At 39.5% G+C, this 25,060-nt stretch overlaps 1 protein-coding gene across 2 annotated transcripts in view; it reads left to right on the plus strand.

Annotated features, from left to right (window-relative positions):
• Window positions 1-25,060, plus strand: part of WAPL (WAPL cohesin release factor) — a 65,517-nt gene that overhangs the window by 22,049 nt on the left and 18,408 nt on the right. The window contains exons 4-8 of one of the 2 annotated variants that reach the window (XM_069864224.1): window positions 3,495-3,613; window positions 15,676-15,771; window positions 18,838-18,990; window positions 19,242-19,378; window positions 21,399-21,510. In XM_069864224.1, the coding sequence (XP_069720325.1) occupies window positions 3,495-3,613; window positions 15,676-15,771; window positions 18,838-18,990; window positions 19,242-19,378; window positions 21,399-21,510 (617 nt within the window). The remainder of the gene's footprint in view (window positions 1-3,494; window positions 3,614-15,675; window positions 15,772-18,837; window positions 18,991-19,241; window positions 19,379-21,398; window positions 21,511-25,060) is intronic. The other variant, XM_069864225.1, reaches the window with a different exon arrangement.

Below are 25,060 nucleotides of genomic sequence, written 5' to 3' on the forward strand. Positions count from 1 at the left end.
TGAGGTCCTTAAACTTAGTGATGCTGAGTTGGAGAATTTATCAAGGACTTCTGGATATAAGCCTGAAATTGCAGTAAAATATGTGACATTGCTGTGAGGTATCAATTTAATATACTGGAAGAAAGTGACTTCTGCATCCATGGAAAATGCTGGTGTTGAATCCAAGCCTTAGAAAAAGCTTTCATAGCATCTTGCACAGTAAAACTTCATCCTGAAGTTACAAAAAGTACGGAGCGGTGCTAACCGGAGCTGTCTGTGTGCTGTTTGGTACTAAAGAATAAATTGGCAGATAAAATCCAGCATTCCAGTATCTTTGGGATGCTGGTGTACTGCTGGAAATAATTGTGCTGCCAGTTTGTTTCCTTCTTTTCCTAAAGATCCTGGTGTGGTTGTCAGTGGTTTGGGTGCTCGCTAAGATTTCTGATACATTTAACTTCTGAACTTCCAGTCTCACAATGCTTTATTCCCCACCTTTTCAGCTGGGACACCTGGGACTATGTTCATGCTTGTTTCACTGCATTTCATTTTGGCCAATGACAATAAAATTATTACAGAAAGTGACAGGCGTTACATAAAAAAAAAAAAAAAGGGAAAACGCTGATTAAAATGAAACCATTCAGTATCTCTGTGTAGATTGGCACAAACAGGATAGAGTGTTGCCCTGAAACCTTCCACTAAAGGGTGGTATGATTATCTATCCCATTTTCATTTGGTTCACTTCTGTCTTCACCACATCTCATAAGTGCAGTAATGATGAAATACACTATTCCTGATTTAAATTTCAGTAGCAGTTATGCGGTTATCATAGTGTGAGTATTACAGCTTAGCCTTCTGCTTTGTAAAGCGGTTTTGATACACAACTTAACCTTTGTGTCATGCATTCATTTTCCTTCCAGTGATCCAGATGAGATTCCTATAATCTCTTTGGATAATAAAATACCTTATATATATATCAGCATGTAGCACTCGGGTCGTTTCTGGTGAGCAGACCTGCCTTGGTGTGTTTTTTTTTTCCCTTCCTTCGCATCTCTTTAGAAACTCAGTCACCTTCCTTGGGTAAATATTTTCAGCTGGGTAAGAGCACAGCAAAGTCCTCAAAGACTGAGTCCTGTTCGGACTTGAAAATCTTCTGCAGAGTTGCCCTCAGGCACTAAAATACAAACGGGTTGTTTTTCTCCAGGAAATTTACTGCGGTGTTGTCTTATTTTTCATCTTGGAACTATTTTCCAGTTTCAGCCAAGACATGCAAATTGTCTCAAAGGTAATGCCTTGAAAATGGTTCGTTAGAGGAGAAAGGGCCTGACATGCTCTGATATTGAGAAGAATGTCAATATGCTCATCAGTTGTGTGAGGGGGAGAGGAAAGCCATTCATACAAGGGAAAGACAGGGAAAACAAGCTTCATAAGCGTCACTGCTTGATGAACCACTGGTGTCTTTGCCTGGCTCAGTTCATGTTAATGGAAGATTTCTTTCCCATGCCCTGTGTAATTGAGGTTTGAAAGTGTGGTAATTCTTGTATGCGGAATGCTTTTTGGATAACCGAATGGCCAAAAAATAAAAGCATTCCAGAATCCTAGAATGATTTTGATTGGGAGGGACCATGAAGGTCACCTAGTCCAACTCGCCTGCACTAGATCAGGTTGCTCAGGTTTCATCCTATGAAATGTAATCATGGAAGTGTTTGATATGCTAGCAACATCAAAAGATGCAAAATTACCCTATTGTAAATAGGAGCTGAGATGTTTTTATCAAAAAGTCTCTTTGAATTTAGAATTACCTAATTTAAATGGAACAGTTTGGGATCACATAGGAATAGAATCCAAAGAAAGAAACTTTATAAAGATTTTAAAATTGTGGCTTAGTTGATATAGAACACGATTCATCATTATTAACCACAATACCGACTCCAGGACTTGGTGGAAGGCACAAATTATTGTGCTGATCTGATGGGGAGAAAGCACAGCTTACCTTTCTGGAGTGACTTGTACGAGTACAGTTCTTGCAGTCCTGTGTGTGACTTCTTGGCTTTTCATCTACGATGGGAGGGTCCAGTTCTGATAGTCTGACTTTTGGAGTTGGATTCAGGGCCTTGCTTCTTGGAAAGTGTTTCAGGATTTGTAAGGGTGTGTATCAGAGCAATTTGATACGATTCCTTTCACTGGTAAGTTCCAGCAAAGGACTATGTTCACTTTAATATGGATGTGGAAGTAGTTTTGATTAATTTTAGTGACTGAGGATTGGTCTGTAATTTTTTTCCTGTTAGACTAGTTTTTTTCAAAACAGCTTTTCAAGTCAGTTATTTTCAGAGGGATTTTTCATGTGTTCTTAAGTTCTTGTGCTGGCATCGTACAACTAAACTGCAAATGGGGAGGCTGGGATGCAAGACGCCCATTCCGGTAGGTGTCTTGCAGGGGGCATTGTGCCTGCCTTTGTGCTGCCAAACCTGTTGCAATTCACTAGACTTTAAGAACCTTTTGAACCTTATTTTAAAAATACTGTTATCCCCAAGACCGGCTAAGTTTTGTGTCCTTGTGAGTGAGCAGTTAGAAACTTTCTGGCCTGATTTGCTTTTTGTTGCCACCTTACTGAGGCACTTGGCCAGTCCTGTTTACTGGACTGGGGTGCGCTTGGGATTAGAGTAACCGATCCAGCCTGCTTGTATTTTTGCAGTGCAGCAGCTTCTCTGGAGTAGATCTGTTTTCTGAACTGCTTATCAGATGAAACAGTGCTGCTCTGTGCCTATTTCTGTCTGGAAATTTATGGTAACTTCTGGTTTCTGCCAAGTAGAAGAACATCAGCTGGGTTCCAACGGATGATGCTTCAAACACAACACAAGCTTAAAGAAAAGAAAGATAGGAGTAGAATTTAATTAGATCAGTGAATCACAGATTTACAGTCCAAAACCAAGTACTAGAACTACTGGTAAGGCAAATACTGAATACACTGAAAGGCCCTTCCCATAGTTCTTTCTAGCTGACTTTCTGAGCTGACGATGTTATTTTTAATGCAGTTTATAGCAGAATAAGTAAATACAAACAAGCTGCCTTCATGAAAAGTGCAATTAATTCTTTAGTTCTGTAACTGTAGTGGGATATATTCTTATAACTCTCTTGAACTCACACTTTTGAAGAACCTCATCTACTGTTTAATTAATCTGCGGCTCATAGTTGTAGCAGTAAGCTGTGAGTAAGCACATAGAAAGGTAACCTGGGATTTATAGGAGTATAAAATGGGAAATAGTGACCCGAAGCTTACACAGTGGGCAAGAGGTGCTACAGTAATTGTGACAGTGTACCTTGTTATGTATGGCGACAGTCCCTTTTACTGGGACCTGAGCTCTATCTAGGACTGTGTTTGGCTTTTAAGCTGTTTTTTTGATGAAGATTGTATAATTTCAGAGGCTATAACTGAGGAGACATCAGATACAAGAAATACTCTAGCAGTTCATCAGATTTCAGTATGGTTGTTTCATGTCTTCATTTACCTTTTACAGATCTTCTGGAGTTTTCAGAGGATGCATCTGGTGTGCCTGAGGGCAATAAGAAAACCACAAATAAACAAGGTGACAAATCGAAGGAAAACACCAGGAAGATTTTCAGTGGGCCAAAGCGGGTGAGTAACAATACTGAGACCAAAACAAAGTTCTTATTTTAATTAACTCTTCAGTATTGATGTTTCTTCCTATGTAGGTAACAGGGCTTTTGTCCCAGGTTGTATCTGTGCTTGAGATAGTTCAGTGGCTTTAAGATCATAGCTGAAAAAAGTAAAACCTTGAAGAGTAAAATTTTCATATAGTTCACTGGCAATTCCACCTTTCAGACATGAGTCTGGGGCTGCACAATGTTAACGTGCAGTCTGGATGTTTCCCTTCTAGGTAATTGTCAAAGCAAAGCATGTTTGTTTGCTGTGTAGGGTTTTTTTCCCCTTGTCTTTCTTCTCTCTCCCAATAAATATCTGCCCTATTATAGGACTGAATCTTTCCAAAAGCTTCAGATTTGGCCTTGGTGTAGCCTTTATAAGGATGGGTGGCCTTATGGCATGTGGGAAAGTGAGATTTACTTTTTGTTAAAGAAAGAAAAGTAACCCCCAGTAACACCCCCATGTACCCAAACTGTGTAGTGTTGATGTGAATTTGCCCTTTCATACAGGGAACAGAGCTTATTAATTTGGTTGGTGCTAGATGTGGTTTATCTTGCCTGCTATTATAGGGAACTCAAGTGTTTTGAGGTTTTTAAAAATGTACACGCAGCAAAAATTGTGTTAACTTCTAGGTGAAATTTGCAATAGTGGCATGCGTGTAATATCCATTAAATGAAGGTTTTATGACTTGATTCTCCAGGACACCCATTTCAAATGCTTAGGGCCTTGTCACATGCTTTTTGTCAAACATATTCCTGTCATCTGGGGAGAAGCAGAGTTGTCTTGCCATTGTTGCAATCCAGAACTGGTGTGAGAAGAGGGAGCTGGAGAGGGAAGCACACTTGGGTTTTACCCTTTCTTTTGAGTCCCCTATGTTTTGCAGTGGTCTGTTATAGTAGAAACTCTTGTACCTACTCAGAATGTGTTCAGCTGTCTAGAAGTTGTAAGAATTGTTAATGAAATTATTTACTTTGTTATTTTTCCTAAAGAATTCTGATAATTAAATCACTCTAAAAATTTCTCAGAAAGACAGCTAATTACTTGTGTTATACATTAGTTTCACTTTGAGTACTTTTATAAGAGTGAGATGTTTGGGGGTTTTTTTTGTTGTTTTGGTCTTCCAGAACCAGAAGATTTGTTATCTCCCAGCTGTGTTTATCTATAATCATTTTCCATTTAAAAAATGTAGAGTTGTGGGTGGAGGAAAGAAGGAATATTTGTTTTATTCCTCAAAACATGCAAGAGTGTTTTCATTTGGGAGGACACAGGGCTACTCAGCACTGTCTGTCGTAGCGCCCTTTTGAAAAGAGATTTTGCTACAGGTTGCTCAGCCCTCTTGGGCAGAACAGGGAGCTTTTGGCTCTGGAGTTGAAAGTTAGGCTTTCTCCAGTGAGGAGCATCTTATTGAAACTGAAATAGTATTTCTTGAAGATCAGAGCTCCTCAGCTTCTGCCAATAAAATAATAATTTCTTAAAAATCAACTTCCTGTTGGTGAATATGTTGTAATAGGTGGAAAGGCAGACGTACAGGGAATGGGAGCTTTACTGGGCCTGTTTTTCAGCAACATAAACTAGCTGTGGGTGTTCTGGCAAATATGGAATTCTTTAAAAGTACTTGTATGCTTCAAATACTATCCTATAATAGCATTTATGTTTCTTGTTTAATTTTTATGCTTCAAATACTTGATGGTTTATATGAAAACTGTTTTAATTAATTTTGAATGTCTATATCATGAAAGTACGTGAGGAAAGCCTTACAGCAATGTCATACTATATGAGAGAAAATGTTTTCAACTCTAGAAAATTCTCATTTGGGAATTCACCTAATTCAAGTTGGAAAGGTGAGAATTAAACAGTCTTTTTGACCATGTAGTGATATAATGGACTTAGAAGTAGCTGTAATTGCACTTCAGATTTTAAACTTTAATGTCCTCTAATCATGCCGCTGTTAGGAGTTACTAAAAAAGCTTGTGAAGCTTATTCTGCTGGTAATTAGAGACACTATAATTATCTTCCTAAGCTATACATATGGATTCTTATTCTCAATTGCATCTTAAGGGAATTTTCATCCTGGGGATGAAAAAAAATGAACTTAAAAGTATTAACCTGATGAGAATTAAACAGTCTTAAACCAAAACACCAACCCCTAACCTCTGGAACGTCTTCATTGTTTCATCACCATTTTTTTCGTGTATAAACTAGCAGATAAGAGTATTGATTATTTCCTGCTGGGTGATGATGTTCGAGGTATGGCACCCTGCATCGTGTCGAGCTGAAAAACACACGGCTCAGTTACTTGGGAAGCCACAGCTGGGAGTGTTAAACTGCAGTCAGTCCAGAAAGCTGCAGGATTTTATCCAGCTTGTCGTCACCAGGACTCTTGCCCACGTTTGTGCTTGTGAACCCTGACCATTGTACTCTGATATTAAAGTTCAGTTCTTGAAACTTTGAGCATATGTGCGATGAAAGATGACAGACATTATTGGCTTAGCAAGTAACAGCATGTCTGAAAACTTCTTTTAACATGGGGAGTCTCACTGAAAACATTGACCATTCATGCATGTAATGAGCAGAAAAGTTGTGTATGTTATGATAAGTATGTAAAGTCTTAACCAGAATTATGTTTTTAAGTGAATTAAATATCTATCCAGAGCTTGAGTTACAGGGGGAGGAATATTATGTTTTGTAGCAACATAATTATGTGCTTACTGTACATAAATATTGGCATTACTTGACTTGCAAATTATGGGTGTGAAGCATACATGAGTAACATCTGCAGAAGTTTGTTTGCAGCTGTTTACAACTTTAATTCAACCAATTCAGTAGCTTGTGCTCTAGCACGTAGGTTTGAGAACTCGGGGTGGGGGGTGGGGCTGCAATGTGCCCAGCTGCTCTGCCCTCTGAGCTTAGTTCCCCTTTTACAGATAAAACTAATTCTCAATTTTAAGGGAGAACCAACAAGGTCTAAAAGAATGTTTTTGTTGCTGTGGTCCAGATCTACTCGGACTAAAAGCTTGAAAATAAGGACTGTAAAGATTCTTTCCTGAGATTTCTTGCTCCTGCTACTCTTGCTGCAGATTTGGGCTAGAGTTGGCAAATGAGGAGAATCAGTTTTAGTAGGAACACTGTGGAAATGTTCCTAGTGGTCTTATGCAAACTACGTATGTTTCTGAGTAGGAGCCTGGGAAACAAAACCAAAGTTGAAAGGTAAGATCAAGAGGTATATCCTCAAGCTTCATTTTTTGATTCATTGGTCTTGGAAGTTGATGACTATGCCTGGCATTTTGTGCCAGAGCTGTACTGTCAGTTCAGCATTTCTGTTGTCCAGCATGTCGTTAAGGACCACCAAATCCTCTGAACGGCAAATTTTCTGGGATGGCCTCTGCTTTTCAACTCAAAATGTGTGATAGTGACCTGCAACTCTGTGCTGATCCCACTTCTGCCTGTGGCCATCGGAAGCCAGCCTAGACAAGGTGAATACTGCCTGATTACCTTTGAATATTCTAAGGTAAGAATGTAAATAGGGTTGCAAATCATAATTAAAAGGTATGGGAGCCTTTCAGGAGCCAGGGAGATGGGGGAGACTGTAATCCTCTGTGTTATTCAGTACTGCTGAGACACAGAGGAAGGTCTTAGCTTTAGAAAACCAGTTTGTTTAGTGACTCTGTGTTTGCCCACATGTTCGCAGGGAGCGGGAAGAACATTAGATCAGTGTGCTTCCTTCTGCACCTCCTTGTTGTGCATGCATCGAGTTGTACAAGAGAAAGTATGGAAAAACCTCTTTGCCCTGTAACTTCTTGGTTATCGTGGTGTTTCCTTTGGGCCGCTCATTCAAGTACTGAACCATGGGATTTCCCATGCAGAACACTTTCCTTGTTTTAAACAGTGGTGTTGCTTGTAAATTATTCTGCTAGTGTGGAATGTGTTTGTTAGGAAAAGCTGAGATCTTCTTGTATATTATGCATTAAAAGTAGCAAAAACAATGACACACACACACACGCCCCCCAGCCCAACAAACCCCAACCTACTGTAGGAACTGGTTTTGCCTGAAAAAGGCAAAAAATGCTGACAGAAGTATTTGGTGAAGCTGCCTTTGCTCTCCTTTTGCTCCACCTGCTCACTCCTGTTTCCTTGCTCCTTCAGTTTCCCAAGGCTGTGTGTCAACTATATTGAGGAACCCACCTGTGTTTTAAAAATAAGGCACTAAAAGGAAGCATTTAACATAAATCTCAGTCCAGTTCACTGGAAGACTGTAAACAATTGTATCCACTCAGTGGAGGGAGCTGAGGAAGAGAGATTGTCATCTTAACCTGGTTAAGTCAACATTGCAACTGAGAAATGCTCGCTAAACACAGTCAGTGTTAGCAGGATTACATGCGTTACTTTGATCAAGTGACATTACCAGAGCTAGTCATGACAGTGGTGTTGAATACATGAATGAAATCATTGCTGAATTCAGACATGGCTCAGCCAGCAAACTGCTTCTGAGCTCTGAATCCAAGATAAAACTCCATCCAGTCATAACCCTGCAACTACTTACTGCTTTTCATGCGTTAAGTTTTAGAGGCATCTGCTGTGTTTTGTGCCCACCAAGGTACAGAGTGCGTGCAAGATTTCCAGGTGTGCTTTTTGGACAGATCGATTGAAAGGCCCTGTTGAGTCACAGCTGTTTGAAGAGCACCGATTTCCAGTTATCAAGTGCTGAACTGGCAACAAGAAATATATTCTTTTCTTCAATGTGACTTCAATTTGGTGTGCAGCTAGGCCATAGTTAGTATTTATCTGCATCTTTCTTGTCTGGTGAGCAGGTTTTTTTCCCCAGGAGTAGGATATTTTCATTGAGTTACCATATTCCTGTTCTACATTTCAGGCACTGTGAGAAACTGTCAACCCTTGAAGATAAAGCATATGTGTGATCCTGTTCCTAACAGGATTTGGTGTAATACAAGTTTAAGCCTGTGAGATCTTTTACAGGTCAATGTATGCTTTTTCCATTGGTCTTTCATGGAAGGAGCTATAAATACCAGCTTGAAACAAATGCTGTGTCGATGTTTAAGTCCAAGATGGAAAACTTGTACCTGATCTTTGAAAGCGTGTTGAAACTGAAGTAGTACGAAACAGTGCACGGCTCTTGGTCTGGCTGAGTAATCTTCCAGCTAATACGACAGTGATGTGTGCGTGGGAGGGGAGAGAAATGAGGCTGTTGCGCTGGGATCTGTACTTTTCCACTTAGCTTGTGTTACGCTTTACAGTAGATGTTTATCAAAGGCATCCTGCAAGTAGCATTTAGTTTTACTTGCCTGCAAGTGAATCTGCATTCCCCAGATTAAATGTTTAAAGACTTTTTTTTTTTTTAGATTTTAGATGTAATATATATAAAGATTAATCTGTTTAAGTGCATAGCCTCGGGCCGGGGGGGTTGGTTAATTATTTTTAAATAGCTTATTTTAAGTAAATAGTCTTGGAGAAGCAGCAGTGGAAGTGTAATTCTGAAGTCTTGGTATGTCAGTCGTAGCCCTTTCCATACATTTAATGCTAGGATTGGATTAGATTGGTCAGAACTAATTTTAAAAGAACTGCTTGTCTTTATCTTGCATAACCTTTAGGAAGAGAGTCCAACAGGATGGTTGGTTTTAACAAAGCATGTTTTCAGTGTATTAAAAAGCTGATGCTACCCACGTTGAGCTGCTCTTTGCATCCTACTTCAGGATGTAAAAAATGCATTTTTTTTTTAATAGGAAATACAGTGAGTTGACATTTGCTTTTTTGGCTCTGAGGAGTCAAGCAGTGTTTTGACAGTCAAAATATTCCGTGAGATCTTTGGCTGGTATCAGTTCAGTGCTAAGCCCACAGTCTGTTCCGTCAGCAGTTTGATACCTGCAGTGGTCAGACCTGACAGCCAGGGCCAACACGCTGCTGCCTCGGCAGCTTTCATTTACTGCTTGGTGTGCTGGGCAGATGGTCTGCCCCGTCCTGGACTGGTTTTTTGTGGGTGTTATTTCCAAAAAATATTTGTTGGAATGATGCACGAGAGATGAGCTGTTCTAAGTGCTAACCAGTTACAAACAGCGTGGGTGTTTTAAGCAACTTTTATGTTACTGGAATAAAAATGAATTTAAAAAAAAAGATAAAAGGTAAGAGTGTCTGTTACAAGAGTTGATTTGTTAAATAGCGAAGCTTCATGTCGATTCAATTATTTCACTTAACCTTTGCAGAACCAGTTTCTTCAGTAAGCACATTTGTTTAATATACTGGCTTCCTCATGCTTACCATTTAGAGAGGTTTTTTGTTACTCTGATTAGTGTAAAGAGACGAAAACCAATTCTTAATTTTTAAGTTATTAAAAAGGATACTGATCAGGACTGGCAGGTTTTTACATTAGTCACCAAATTTGAAGAGTGAAGTAGCACTGTAATTGTACTGAATTGAGTTGGGGCATAACACCTTGAAGCCATCCTGGAGTGAGAGCAGATAGCAAGAGTTGGTCTGTTAACTTAAAGGTAGTCGTTTGATGCTGATCAAGATTTTCTTCTTGCTTCTTCATGTTCGACTGTGGTGAAGAAGGATGTGTTCTGGTAGATGCTGAACAGAGATCCTCCCACCTGGTAAAACATCTTCCTCCTCTGTCCTCCATAGCAACTGTTAGGTAGAACTGTGGTAACTGTGTTATTTGAAGTGCATTTCTTATCCTCTGCAGTGTCAAGGAAGGCTTTGTTCTGAGAAAGGCAGAGATGCAAAGTGCTATGCGAAGGTAGCAGGCTGAGTCCTCATGGAGGCAAGAGGAACAAATGAAAAATAAGCGTGGAAATTCTTTTGCCCTTGTGCACATTTAGCTGAGGAATGCAAATGGAATGGAAGAAATTTAATATTGCAGTAGAAACTGTTTTATACGTCCAGCTCTTACTGGTATTTAATTCCTAGGCAAGAAGCAAAGATGCATTCAAACATTTTTGAAACCAGATTCTCTTGCATCTTCACATTTCCCCCTCCCCCGTAGTTTGCATAGTTCCCAGTAATTAACTCGGTGTTTTAGTAATTAGGCAGCACAGGATAACTATGTGGGATAAATTTTAGATTGCACAAGGCCTCAGTCCTGTAGAAAGTTCTAAAACAGGAAAAACGCTCAAATTTAAATATACAGATTTCATTTGCCAATAGCTTAATTTATTATAGAGCTTAATTTATATACAGATGAATATGCAAAATCATCTTCCCAGCTCCTGTGTGCTGTGTGAGCGTGGCTGGTTCACTTGGCTCTGCCTGGAACTTTGTGTGCGTTAGGTAACAGCGTGATGCAACACAAGCGCATCTTGAGTGGGGCACCAGGTGTTGAGGGCCCAGCTTCTCCGTTTTACACATTAAGTTTTTCCAGTGAGTGAGCTGTATCGTGCCCTGGTTAGGGAATGCACAGTCCTGGCCTGAGCTGGCTGCTCTCTGGAAGAGCCATCTTCAAGTTTCCTTTCATGAGAAAGGAATGGGGTCAACGTACTCAGAGACTCTGAGATGTGAACCACGGTGTCAGAACTGAACACAGATGGGAGATTTGGTGTGAAAAATGTCGTACTGATCCCAAGAGAAGCGTGTCTCCTACCAGGAGACCTCTGGGATTTCACTGGTGTTGCAGTTTCGTAAGGCTTTCCTGTTAGTAGGTTGATACACTTTGAGTAGATTAGGATTAACGGGGCAGGGGATGATGCACTCACGTGTGTGTGTGTGTGTGTCTGCCTTTCTGTAGCAACAAAGAGAGGGCAGGAATTTTGTCCAGCACTTTTTACAAGGATGTTTGGGCCAGTAGAGTTACTTGCAGGCAGATGCAGGTTTTTCTCTTGACTGAAGTCATATGTTTCTAGCATTGTGGCGATACATATAAACTATTGTGCCCTGTCCCTTTTAATTAGGTTTAACATAGATTTCAGGCCAAATTAGTAACCATAACCATATGGTTTCTGCTTCTGAGCTGATAGGGTTTGAGCATGCTCAGTGTAAGCAGCACACAGAACACGATTAGCTATTTCTGTTAAAGAAGGAATCTCATGTTAACTAAACTGTCTTGTTTCTTCAAGTTAAATTTTCATATTTCACTTGGATGTGTGACCCATCCTTATGTTCTGCCCTGCAGGCCTCCATTTGAGCTTTGGGGAAGGAAAACTATTTTGCTGTTCTTCAGAAGTCTGCTGCAAGAAGAGTTCAATGACATGGTTTCCATGTATTGTCCTCTACTGATAGTCCGCAGCTTTGCTGACTCACAACTCATAGTTGTGTAGCTACGTGCATGCATCATGGTTTTTTGTGTACTGCATTAAATGGTATAGCAGCTCATGATTAAGCGGTCCATGGCACCCAGAAGTAATGTATTGGCACTAATCTTCTACTGTGATCCAAATAATGGAGACCCAGTTTACATTTTGAACACAGAATGAATGACTGGGGTCTGTTTTGCTTCTGGTTTTGAACTGCTGTTGGAAACCACTGTATTATTATTACCTTTCCTGATCAAAGTGAGACATGTAGAACAGAGTAGTACTCTTAATGATTCTATGAATACCGAGTGGTAAATAATCATATAGTTTTATTTATTGGGTATTTTGGAACTTATTGTATTTTTGACAAGCATCTGACATATGGTGTTACCCTTCAGGCATAAATAATTTATCAAGAGAACTGTTTTTCGGCTTTGTTTCACTATTATCTTCTACATTGGAAAGAATTCTTGCCTGCAAATATCTGCTGGTTTTCTTGGTTTTCTAGTATTTTCAGCATGACTCCCATCCCTGGCTCTTACTTGCTGCTCTTCTTTTATCTATGAATGGCAGGCAGTGCTGCATCAATATGTGCAGAGTGCCAGCACTTGAAAATGTCAGTGTTGAGGCTTTCAGGGATGAGAGGTTAAGCATGACCCGTTGTTTATGGCATTTGGAGATGATAGTATAAAACTGACAGCTCTGTGCATTTTGTGAAATCCCTGGTGTCAGTTGTGGTTCTGCACCTCGCTTCACCCCCCAGGCCCTCGTGCTGAGTCCCACGGTGCAGTACTCTGTAAAGACTCACTGGTGTATTTGCACCCCTTCAGACATCTGTCTGTCTGTAAACAGCTGTCACTTCTGTGTGTATGGAAAAAGGAGCCTCTGCTCTTCAGCAGAACCTCTTACAGCTGATTAATATTGCAGAACTTACTTGCCTTAAGAACACAGAAAGAACTCAAAAGAGTGTGATGTGCTTCCCCTCGTATCTCTTCTGAGTAAATCTTGAGAGGAACAATTCTGAAAGCAGGGTCTGCAATATGTGAATAATTGCAAGGTTGTCTTTTCTGCAGGAGAAAGTAAGTCAGTTTCTTAAGTTACTGCTGCTTAAATATCAGTGTTGCTTCTTTTGGGAAGCTGTTATCACAGGCATTTGACCTGCCTTAAAAAACCCATCACCACACCAAACAAACCCCTTTGCTCTTGTGATCAAGCCCTTTTGAAAAGTCTTTGTTCACTAGTATTCATTTGATCTTTGATGCTTGTTGTGGCCTCATTTCTGTCACGCAGCAATATAAAGCAAGTCTGCACCACGCTTACTGATTGACTAGTATTGGCACAGTTTCTTTAGTTATTTTTGAAATTCGTCTTTGTGTTGCAAAGGAAAATGTGAAGGCTGCTTTAAAGAGGTGGTTGTGAAGGAGGCATGTACTTGCTATGTCCCTGTCTATGTGAGTAGTAGAAGAGGCTCCAAAGTCTCTGCACGATGTGTTAGAGCTGATGAGAATGTTTCTTTGGAAAGTAGTGTTGGATTTTTGCAGGTGCGTTTGGTGGTTGAGCCGTGGGAAATCAGCGTGAGGCAGGATACTGGACTGGATGGCAGGGATGCTGGGAGGCAGTGTCTGCTGCCTAATGAAATATTGATGGAGAGGCATGGAATTGCAGGTGAAATTACTTCGATCTGAAAGTGGAAGATACTACAAGGGATAGTGGCTAAAACTAACCTTCCATAGGTGTTGGAGGTTTTAAGTAATTACCTCCTTCAGTTACAGTGTAGGTTCTGCTACAAGAAAACTGTTGGATGCCCTCATTTCTCGGAACAGGCATTTGTTGGTTTAATCACAGAAGATGTGGCGTTCTCCTGTGTCACACGGCAGTGCCTAAGCAAGCTGTGAAGTGCCTTATCACAGAGCACTTTGGGATGCCCCAGCTTTTGGTTTAGAAAGGGTTTAAAGAAAATCAGAGAAGAAAAGTCCATTTTCAACTGTTCAAGTGTGCCATCTTTGACTCGGGAAGCCTCTGAGCCCTGAGTATTTAGAGGGAATTGTCTTTATCTGTTTGCCCTGTTGAACTCTTTCCTGTGTATCAGCTATTGCTCGCTGCTGAAGGAAACACTAATGCTGTGTGGACCTTTTGATGATGCTGGCACAGCTGTTTTGTGTGCTTTGTTTTTATTCCGTACCAAAGCACTGAACCTCATCTGTCATCTCTGCTTCCTCGCTGTATGTGTGTGTGTGCAGCAGAGATGCAAGACTGCAGTGAGGGCCCATCCCAACTGCTGCTTCACTGAGCAGGAGGAGCCTGAATGCCAGTGTGACTCTGCCCCTCCTCCAAGGACCCTGTTTGGTTCCTCACAGAGCACAAGGCCTGGGGAAAAGGGGATAGGCAGAGGTTCTGTGTACCAGGGCAGTGAGTACGGGGTGCTCTTCCCTTGAACCCCATAAAGATAGGAGCCTGCCTTGCTCTGCACCCCCATTGTTTCTGCATCAAGCTAGGAAAACATTAGATACCTCAGATCCTGGTGTGTGGGTTGTGTCTCTCTGCTGGCTGCGCAGAGCCTGACCCTGCCAAAAGTCTCCTGTGCAGCACGGAGCTCTCAGATAGGAAATGCAGGAATACTAACAAGTTATTCTATCCCTTCTTTGAGGATACTACTGACAACTCATAGCTAAGACTTTCGTTCTGCTAATAATCTTCCAAGTTCTGTTAGTCAAGGTTTTCTTTTGTAATGAATTGAAGGATGCAGTGCAGTAGAGTCCTAACAGTAGTACGGAATCTCTTGGCTGATGAAATCCACTTTGTGGCTTTTGGCATGCCAAAACCTTGTTGCACTTCATAGAACGGTATTCAGTCTGTAGCTGGAACTGCTAGGTTTGCTACACGTTGTCTCTCTTGGGGCTGTACCTGAGCTGGTGTCTGTTTTAAGTAGTTAAGATGTTATATTTTGACAGAAATTTATTTTTAATGCCTAACTTTTTTTTAGTATATTTTTTTTCCTATCTTTAAAATGCCATATAAGTGTGTGTGAGGAGTTAGGGAATTATAGTTATACAGTTTGCCAATATGCCATATATTGTGGAAATTGTAATGCTGTGTTAGTCTGGAATGTTACTGTGCAACGAGATTGGTACACTCGGATGCTAGAAATAGAATTCTCTCTTTATTCCTCTAAGAATTATATTGTAGTTCCCCCAAAAATCAAGGGCAGTAAATTTTAATGTATTTTGCTCTGCCTTGACACACTTTGGAGAAGGAATTAAACAAAGGCTTTTTAATTTATTAATATGGTTGAAGGCATTTCATTTCAGTGTTTTCTGTTCCTTCAAGCATCAAAGTCTGTATCAGTTCTACATTTTTATTCTAAATTAGTCACATTTTCTACTGACATGGTGTTTGCCAGCATGTTTGTCCCCATAGCTGTCTGATTTTGTCTCTAGGAAGGCTGCAGACCTTTTGTCTTTGATCAGTTATTATTGATTATTAATTGTTATCAATTATTATCGATTATTAATTATTTGTCAATTATTAAAAGTGGCAAAACTGAAAAACTCTTGAAATGCGTACAGGTAGTGTCTTTTGAATGGGTCTGTGTGTCTTTAAAACAGTCAGATGCTTCTGACTAACAGTTTTTCTGTTATATTTGATACTGAGAAGTTGTGTTGCTGGTAATATGGGAGGAGAAGGAGTGAAGCTCATTTTATTTGTTCAATCACATTATTGCTACCATAATTTTTGAAGGGTATCGTGACTACTTGTAGATTTGCTTAAAAAATAACTTGTGGTTTTGTCTTTTAGTCTCCCACAAAAGCTGTATATAATGCTAGACATTGGAACCAGCCAGAATCGGAGGCTCTGCCAGCACCACCGGCTTTGAAAACTCCCAGTGTCCCAGTAAGTAGATTGTTCATTTTACCTCAAGTTTAGTAAATGTCTTTTTAAGAGTCACTGATAGGTTTGAAATACAAGTTCTTGATACCTGGTAATGTCACAGTAATTTGGAATGAAGTCCACTTTGTGATGTGAACCATTGTGCATTTGATAGGAAAGAAATTCAGCGAACATACTCTAGGATGGGATCTTCCCTATCATTTCAATACACAGATACAAAAACCCACTTCAGTGAAGTTGTTCCAAGAGAACCCATGGATTAACTTGCTAATGCATAGAATAGAAATTGGCAAGTTGTAGGTCAAAAATGAAAACTTAGAGATATTTAATTTGTTTTTCCTTTCTGATGGAGTACAGTATTGTGAATTAATAACTTGTCTTTAAATGCTGTGAAAGAAACTGTTTTGTACACAGCCAGAAATGCTACTATAAACGTATCGGATATAAGCATGTCTGCGAAAAGTAAACAAGAGGTGAAAACAGTTCATAAAGCAACTTGTTTGTTCAAAAATCAGTGATGTTCCCAGTGCATTTTGACACTTTTGAGACCCTGAAAATCCAGGGTCTTGGGCTTAGGTATGTGTAGAAGCTGTTACTGATTCTGCTAAGAGAGCATTGTACATTGTCAGTAAAATTCATTTCATCTGGTGTCTTGCTCGCAGCACTTGCCTGAGAACAGAAAGTCAGAAAGTAGATATCTTTGTAGTGAGAGTTCTTCAGGTTTGTTGCTGTCACCAGTTTGGATTTTTTGGGGAGGTTTGTGACATTTTTTAATTCCACTGTGTAGGAGGGGATTCTGGTACTAGCTCATCTTTGATTTAGAATTGGTTTTGGTTGCATCCTCACGGTATTTCCAAGGGCCTTCCTTCAGTGTCAACTGCACAGCCTGGAAAATGCAGATGACGCATTTCAAAATAACATTACCCTTAGGGTTTGAGGAGAGGACAGACTTTGGGTCCTGGATTTCTACTAAACCCCTTTCTCAATATACATTATGTGTATTTGAACTGAAGCTTTTGTTGCTTACTGAGCTTTTGCATTTACACTAATCTTTGTGAAATAGGCCAATAGCTAACTTAAAGGCAGATCTTTTGAATATAGGTTAGAAATATAGGTTTGAATCAGGTTAGAAAACGTCTGTGCCATTCATACTTAGACAAGTCATTTTGTCTTCTGTCAAGCTTCCACTTTTTAACTGGCACCATCAGAATGGTAATTCAGGAACATGGCAGAGGTTTGGCTGAACAAGCCTGTTAGGGGAATTTGTTTGTGGGGAATTCGTTCGTGTCTGCTCTTCCTGCCATGATGTGTATCTGCAGTCACGTTTCTTTAACCTTGATATACAGGTATGTGATTAAGAGCCTTGATCCAAATGGCCATTGGTAATCCCTGATGATCCTGCCTGTTCAGTTTCTTTAGGAATTTATCTGAAGATGGGGATAAATTTGTCCTAGATTGATGGTGACAAACCCGTAGCATGCGAACTGCTGACGCTGAGTTCCCTTCCTTATGGCCTCTCCAAGCTCCCTTGGAATTTGCTTTGGAGGGGAAGCCCTTAACCAAGGCTGGGAGGAGATACCTCAGTGGATCTCCTGCGTTCACAAACTGATAAGATCAGAGTCCTCCATTATGTGTTCCAAACCAGCTTCTCAGAGTGGTTTATAAGCATTATGGCACTGGAGCCTAAGTGAGCAAACATTTAAGTGCTGCACAGTGATAGAGGCAGCATGTAAAGAATGCTCCCTTAATGCAGCAGGCTGTTGTGCCTTATATTTTGATTTTGACTGTCAATGTACAATGCAGAAGAAGGCGCTCTCTCAAAATACCCCCTGCACTGAGTAACAGTACATGCCTGCATGTTAATTCTGTTTTTTTTCAGTCGCACTTAAAAAAAAATCTCATTTTTCTATGCAAAGAAATTGTAGTACTTAGATATTGAAGGTGAGTAAATGACGCTGGCATTGGCACTTGCACATTTACTGTTTGGCATCCAGAGGCCTTTTTCCTGTGTGCCTGGTTTTCTGTAGTTTGTCTTCACATCTGAGTTTGTGCCAAAGCAGATAAGCTGACACTTTAAGCTTGTACTAACCTCAAACTACAGAGGAGTAGATTGAGGAGGAACCTGTAATACTTGCCTGAGAGAGCTGGAAACTTGCCACTAGTTGTTCTACACCTAACATCAAGTTCTCTACTACCTGTTCTAAGTTCAGAACAGCCTTTCCTGTACTTCATGCTATAATGCATTGTTTTTAAAATATTAACAACAAAAACATGAATAAGGCTGAAGCATGGAGAATACCATAACTTTACCAGAGTGTACCCTACCTGTTTAAAGCATGCGCCATGCCTCCTGTTTCACTTTGTGGCAATTCTTTATGGTGCTACAGAATCTATGTTGTTAGTCTCCTGCCTATAAGCAAAATACAGTTTGGAACATCAGGTTGGTGAGGTCAGTTTTCTGATAGCAGCGCCCTGGGCGCAGTAGTGCGGCAGCCTCCGGTTAGAGAGGAGAACAGCACGCACAGAGTTCTTCAGTTCTGTTTGTGTTGAGACAGTGATTGCTCAATGCTCTGCTCCTACCCAGACCAGGGTACTTGATGATGGTTCACTACAGCAACCAGCTTAATCCCAGTGCTCCTGTGTAAGGGAATAAGGTATTTGTAAATACCAACAAATCATTGTTTTTAAACACTGAACTTGGTTGTTTTGCTTACCGGAAAGCTTTTTGTTGTTGTTTTTGGGGGGTTTTTTTGGGTTTTTTTGGGGTTTTTTGTGGGTTTTTTTGGGGTTTTTTGTTTTTTTTTTTAATTTCTGAACTCCACTGGAGCTTTCCTGAATACTTAGAACTGGGTTTTATATTTAGAAATGCATGTAATTTCTGGCATTTGAATTTTTTTAAGAGTAGGTACATTATCACACAGCTTAGGGATGCCTTGGTAGCGTAAGGCTAGGACTAAATAGTCCCAAAATGTGAGTTTGACAATTGCACACCTGTACTGTTTCCTGATGTATTTAGTGTATGTTTACATGCTCAAACATCTGCCCATTTTAGCACTTTCTTATTAATAGGTAAGGCTATCTTCAAAGGAGGCAATTCATAAAGATGATGGAGTTTTTAAGGCTCCTGCACCACCTCCCAAAGTGATAAAAACTGTGACAATACCTACTCAGCCCTATCAAGAGATAGTAACTGCATTGAAATGTAGGAAAGAAGACAAAGAAGTAAGTATTCTTAACAAATTTTTAAGATAAAAAATTATTGGTAACCCTAAGTACTGAAGGAAGAGTGTCAAAATGAGATTTGGCTTTCTTATTAAAAAATAACATTTTTTAATCTAAATAGTTGAATGGCCTTCAATAACATTTTAATGTTTCCTCGCACTCAGAACCGAAGGGATTTTAAACTGTACTTGATAAGGTTATAACCAATCCCAAGAGCAACTTACCTAGGTCAAAACATTTGTCTCTTCCAGTTATACACTGTTGTTCAGCATGTAAAGCACTTCAATGATGTAGTGGAATTTGGTGAGAATCAAGAGTTCACAGATGATATTGAATACTTGCTAAGTGGATTGAAGAGCAATCAGCCCCTAAACACACGTTGCCTTAGGTAAGATACCTTACTATAAAACACTTGTATTTAAAAGAAACTTTGAATTAAATATTAATCAATGAAGTGACCATACTTTAAAATGTTTGGGGAGGTACCTGGTACTTCTATAAAGAGTAAAATTTGAAAATAATCATGAGGGTGATATATTGTGAATTATTAAAAGCAGTTTGAGTAGGAAGGTGAAGTAGAACATCATACAGTGGGAGACATCTTCAACACACTTCTTTTCCTTGCTATAAATTAAATTTTCCTTTGTTTTGTGGAATCTTGCGTACAATATCTTTTCTGTTTTTTAACACAAAATTCAATTCTAACATAAAATCCGTAAGACAGAAGTTTGCTGGCTGTAATCCAGAACTAATGTAATGTTGAGGTGCTGTTTAACTCCAGCTGCTCGTCCTTTATCTTCTGTAAAGAAAGAACATAGTTGGCATCCACTGGAAGTATCATGGCCTCAATATTGATTGGAAGCTCCCCTAAGTTGTCTTAAACTGCTCATTGTACTCTTAAAGGTCAAGTTACGCATTGTTGCAAAGTTAGCAGCGAAGATGTTAGTGTTGTGTAGAAAAAGTTTGACTTAATATTGGTGTCCGTTCCCTAGACATAAAAGTAATTAGAGTGATTGTCTGTAACCATGTGATAATCTCTTTTTATTCTTGTTTTTGTTCTTGTAAATTTTCCTCTCTATTTAGCAAAACTAATTGTAGAGAAGGAAAAACTTCAGTCCACAGAGATGGCCGATGAGGATACTTTGCTTGAGATTTGACTGTGGATGAGAAAAAGCTTTGTATGCTTTTGACAGCGCTATTCTAAACTTAATCTTCATGTTCCTCAAAAACTAGCAATGAGTCTCATTGCTGGAGTATAAACAGAAGAAATCTGTTATCCAGTTTGTAGGTACATTATGATAAGAATAAATTGATGCTGTAATGACAGTTCAGGAGTGGTTTTCATATTGAATGCACTTGATTTGCTCATACAGCAGGCTTCTTGAGATCTTGAAGTGACTTAATTTTACTTTGCAAATTGATATCATGGAGTGCAACTTGTATAAACACCATCATTTTTTTCTTTCAGTTAACAAATTTAAAGAAAAGTATTTTTCCAAAGGAAATGAGTGTGTAAGGATAGGAATTAGATATAAAAGAATCAGAAACTGGTAGGTAAGCTCTAACTGGGGCTTTTGTGATTGGAGACAGAAAGACCAGTTGTTCTTTAAACACCGTAACATGTGAATCTCTTAATGAGATTCCTCAGTAGTCATGGAAGACTTGATTGAAGAATCACCGCACATTATTCTGCTTTTAAAACCAATATATTTTTAACAGTATATTTTAACAAATATATTTTAACAATATATTTTATAAGTTGCACTGTGCTAGATATGACAGACAGCTTGCTAATAAAACCAGGGGAAGAATTATATTTTTAAACAGGACTGTGTTCATGATCGCTGATTAGACCAATATATTTGTCAGATTTTTTCCTGTAATCTGTAGTGTTTCCATCAACCATAAGTGCAGCAATAAATACTAAAAATGTTTGGGGTTTTGTACAAGTATTGTCAGGCATAAGCGGGACTAATCAGAAAATAAATAGATAACTGTTAGATAGTGGTGGAAGCTTGCATTTGTAATTTCTGATAATTCCTTGATCCATAATTGGCTCTCCTGTGCCTCTAAATCAGAGCTTCATGCTTAACCCGTTTTACTTCTAGTTCAGCTATTTTATTTCAACTTTTTGAAAGGAGCAGGTTCAGGGTACCCTTCCAAATTCTGTATTTAGCCAGCCTTGAAATAAAGCTGATATAATCTGGTGCTGGGGAACAGCTTTTGGATAAAATGCTGCTCTGTTCACCAACTACATATGTGCTGTATCCAAATTTTAGCAGAAACATCCCAACAGAGTTCATAAGAGTCTCAGTTATATGGTCAGTCATGTTCTGTAGGCTTGTTTTCTGCCGCTTCTATGAATGTTTTCATTTTAATTGTTCTAATCCAGAATTAATTCTCTCTAGTGTAATAAGCTTGGCGACAAAGTGCGCCATGCCCAGCTTCCGAATGCATCTGAGAGCGCATGGGATGGTAGCCATGGTTTTCAAAACACTGGATGATTCCCAACACCATCAGGTATGGATACATTGTGTATTTCATTAAAGTTTGATGCCTGTCTACTGCATGTGAATCTTGTGTCCGTGTAATTCAAGGTCAAGCTGTCAGTGTTGTGTGCATCTGGGATCAGTGGCTCCTTCTTAGAAACCCAAAGTGAAACGAGAAATAAGAGCACCTACATTCTACTGACAAATCCCCTTCCACTATTTTGTGCTTCTAAGCAATTCTTCTAAGGAATAAATAAAAACTGACTTCTTTGGATTGCGATTTTATCTTCTCTTAAACTTTTCCAGATGGTTTTATTGGTGTATGTATAATTTCCTTCAAATAAAATGCATCTGAAAGGAGTCCTTTCTCCTTATATTTAAAGATGACTCTAAGTACTCATCTCCAGACTTGTTTATATGTGAATTATTGCCTTTTCTGTAGCTGTTGTGGGTCATTTTCATGTCCTGTGCGCAGTTTGAGCAGTGCTGTAACTGCAGTTGTAGGGCGCCTTGAGTATGCGTGAAGAAAAGGTAAATCTAACCACTTCTAGTAATGTGACCCAGGAATTAAAAACTGAAGTGATTTGGGTTTTCTTCATTATGAACTGTACAAGTTCGGTTTGGCTGCAATAGAAGATGCTTCCTGCAGATGATAGTGTTTTTGCAGTGGCTGGGAACTGTGTCTCTGGAGGAACCTTGAGGGATTGTTGCAAAAGCTGAACATATGAAACATTATTTGAGATGGGCAGAAGTTACGTATGGCTGGTCAGGTTTGTAGCTTTTATTAAATAGGTCCAGAAGGAAGGCACACAATGCAGAAGGAAACTTTGCACCCACAGAAATAGGCATTTAAGAGATCGTGTTTGACATCTTCCTGTGGGTGGGGAAAAAGCTGTAGAGCTTTAAGTAACTCATTTAGAATAATAACTTATTCTCCATCTCCTTCAGAAATTAGCAATGGCAAAATGTAGGAACCAGGTTCAATGCATCCATTATTTTGTGAGCTGTCAAAGTAGCACCAAGCGATACTAGAAATACATAAAGTACAGTCGTGCTATTTAGGACAGTTGCCACTGCTGAGTTGCAGGAGACCTGCAGAGGGACAGGCACAGCTCCTTGGAACATGCACAAGCTCGCTCAGTGTATTTTTGGCTGGCTTTTAACGGTTACCATTATTGCATCATTTTCAAAAGAACTAGCACATACAGTTCAAAAGGAAATTGCCTGCTATTATTAGCCTGCAGTAACAAAAAGCATTGATTATATTCACTGTTTTCAGTATATTCAGTGAAGTGCTTTTATCAGGGGAAAAAAAATTAGTAGTTAATATTTTAATGTAGTTACAGTGCATTCCTGATACAAGTTATACAGCATTATAAGAGTACTGGTTTATCAAACTACTGTTAATAAATGCTGAAATATGTGCTATAACTACTGACAGCATGTGCTTCAACAATGACTTTCTCTGTATAAGCTTGTTATCCTCTAACACTGTCTCTTCATTAATTATTTCATGAAAATTTTAGCTTGTTCAAAATAAATAGTAGTTTCTCCACTAAGTCCTAGTACAGTGGAACTCAAAAACAAGTCACTCAAGACTTCGCTTGCATTGCTCAACTCCATTTAAGATGAAAAAGGACTGAGCAGGAAAAACCCCACAATTCTTTCCTTAGTATTTTTTTTATTTCAAAGTATTTTGGCGATGGGAATACTGCCACAATGACGTTGGTGATGGAAATAAATATAAGCGTGTGCTGCATTCACTGTGCTGATAAAATGGAACAGGCTGGGAAAGCAGGGGACTTTCACATTTCCATAGGAACATAAAATAGCAGTTGCAATGGTATTTTTTTTTAACCAGCAAGGAAAACAAAATAACCAGTTATCTTACTCAAGTCTGGCCCAAAATATTTACATGACAATTAGTTTTTCCACCAAAATTTTTCTTGTAGATTTGGCTTGAAGCTGCAATTTCAGTTTTTAAGTGACTTTCTCTCTTCAGCTATGCTTTAAAGGATTGGGGCTTTATTAATTGAAGTTCAAACTGTTTTCATTACAGTTGACAGTAGTTAAGCACAGAAATGCAGTTTTGCAATGTCTTCAGCATGTGAATAATTAAAAAAAAAAAAGCATTAAATCTAGTGCTGAACCCTAGAAAATAACCATCTGTTAGCACAAGCTACAGTATAAATAGAACCAGCAAGGGAAGACAAGGCTGAGCGTGGGTGTAAATGGTCTGCTCTTTCTGGAGTCTATGTCCAACTAGGATGTTTTCCTGAATTCTGTAGAAGTATGGAGTGCAGCTCCAGGCTTAGATATGCTGTAAAACTTCAGTCTAGAGCAAATTCTATTTATTTTATGTTTTCACCTGTTCCACATCTTTTTGGAAATGGAATGTATTTTAAGCAACTTGAGGAATAGAAGAAGTAAAAGAAGCTGACCCAATAAAACTGCTTCAGTACTGCAGTCTCTGAGGTTGGGGTTCTGGTAATTTGGGTGAATTCTTGGAGTGTTGGTTGGGGTGTTTTTAGGATATTGAGCAAAAATGAGTTGTGCTCACAATTTTCCCCTCATTCTCCGAGTTCTATGTATGGTAGTGCACGAAAGCTTTCAGAGAACATGGTTAAGTGCTTGTAACGCTTAGAGAAGATCAGAGCAAAATGTAGAATTGTTATATTCAAGATTAAATCTATGGAGACTAAGAAAAAAGAGTTTGAAAACACTCGTGTTGCTGGCAGGTTTGATCCATGTTACGAGCACCATTCCCTTACTTTTGCAACACGGTTATTTTCTCATTGCATGCCAGTATTTGGAGGCTTCTTGGCCTGATTGCCTGCTGTACGTGTGCTGCTGCAGGAACCCAGTTCTTGTTACACATCTTTACTCCACTGCGTTTTGCTTTCCTGGCAATCCTGCAGCCTGAAATTTCTGTATAATGTCTTAGTCCCCTGCTTGGGTCCCTTCTGGTAGTGTTTGTGTTGTAAACACCCTGTGGAAGGTGTGCAGGGAAGCAGTGACAGAGCTGATGTGGGGTGAGATCCATTACTCTGTGCAGAAGGTCATTGGTTGGGTTGGGTTGCAGGGAAGGGAGCCTAGGACAGGCAAGGGCTTGATACGGAGGCTTGCAGGATGAGTGTGGTTGTTCTGATTGGACTTGGAAGCATCTGCAAAGTGTTTCTGAGTTGAGATCTAAGAAGAACAGTCTCTGACTTTCTTAAATGCCTACATATTGGCAACCCAGATTATAAATTCAGCATTTCCCTCTAACTGCTTCGTAGTTTGTAGTTGATAGAAACCCCCTTGGGTGTTGTAGCTTTTTTTTTTTTTTATTAAAATACCAGGAAGCTGACCTAGGTTTTGCTGATCACTAGAAAATCATTCTTCCTGGGTGTTGCTTTATTAGGTCCCACATTGACTGAACGAGGGTTCAGGGAGCAACTGCTGGTTTCTCTGGAGTGCATGTGCTCCTGGGACCCGTGTTATTAACTGGAATTCTGAAGGAGCAGAATGCCTTCCAGGAATCTGGAATTTCTTGCAGTTCTAAACATTGCAAGTAAATCCAGAGTAAACAGTTTCTGTAA

This window comes from Phaenicophaeus curvirostris, chromosome 9 (genome assembly GCF_032191515.1).
Source record: "Phaenicophaeus curvirostris isolate KB17595 chromosome 9, BPBGC_Pcur_1.0, whole genome shotgun sequence".
In the NCBI taxonomy this organism is placed as follows: Eukaryota; Metazoa; Chordata; class Aves; order Cuculiformes; family Cuculidae; genus Phaenicophaeus; species Phaenicophaeus curvirostris.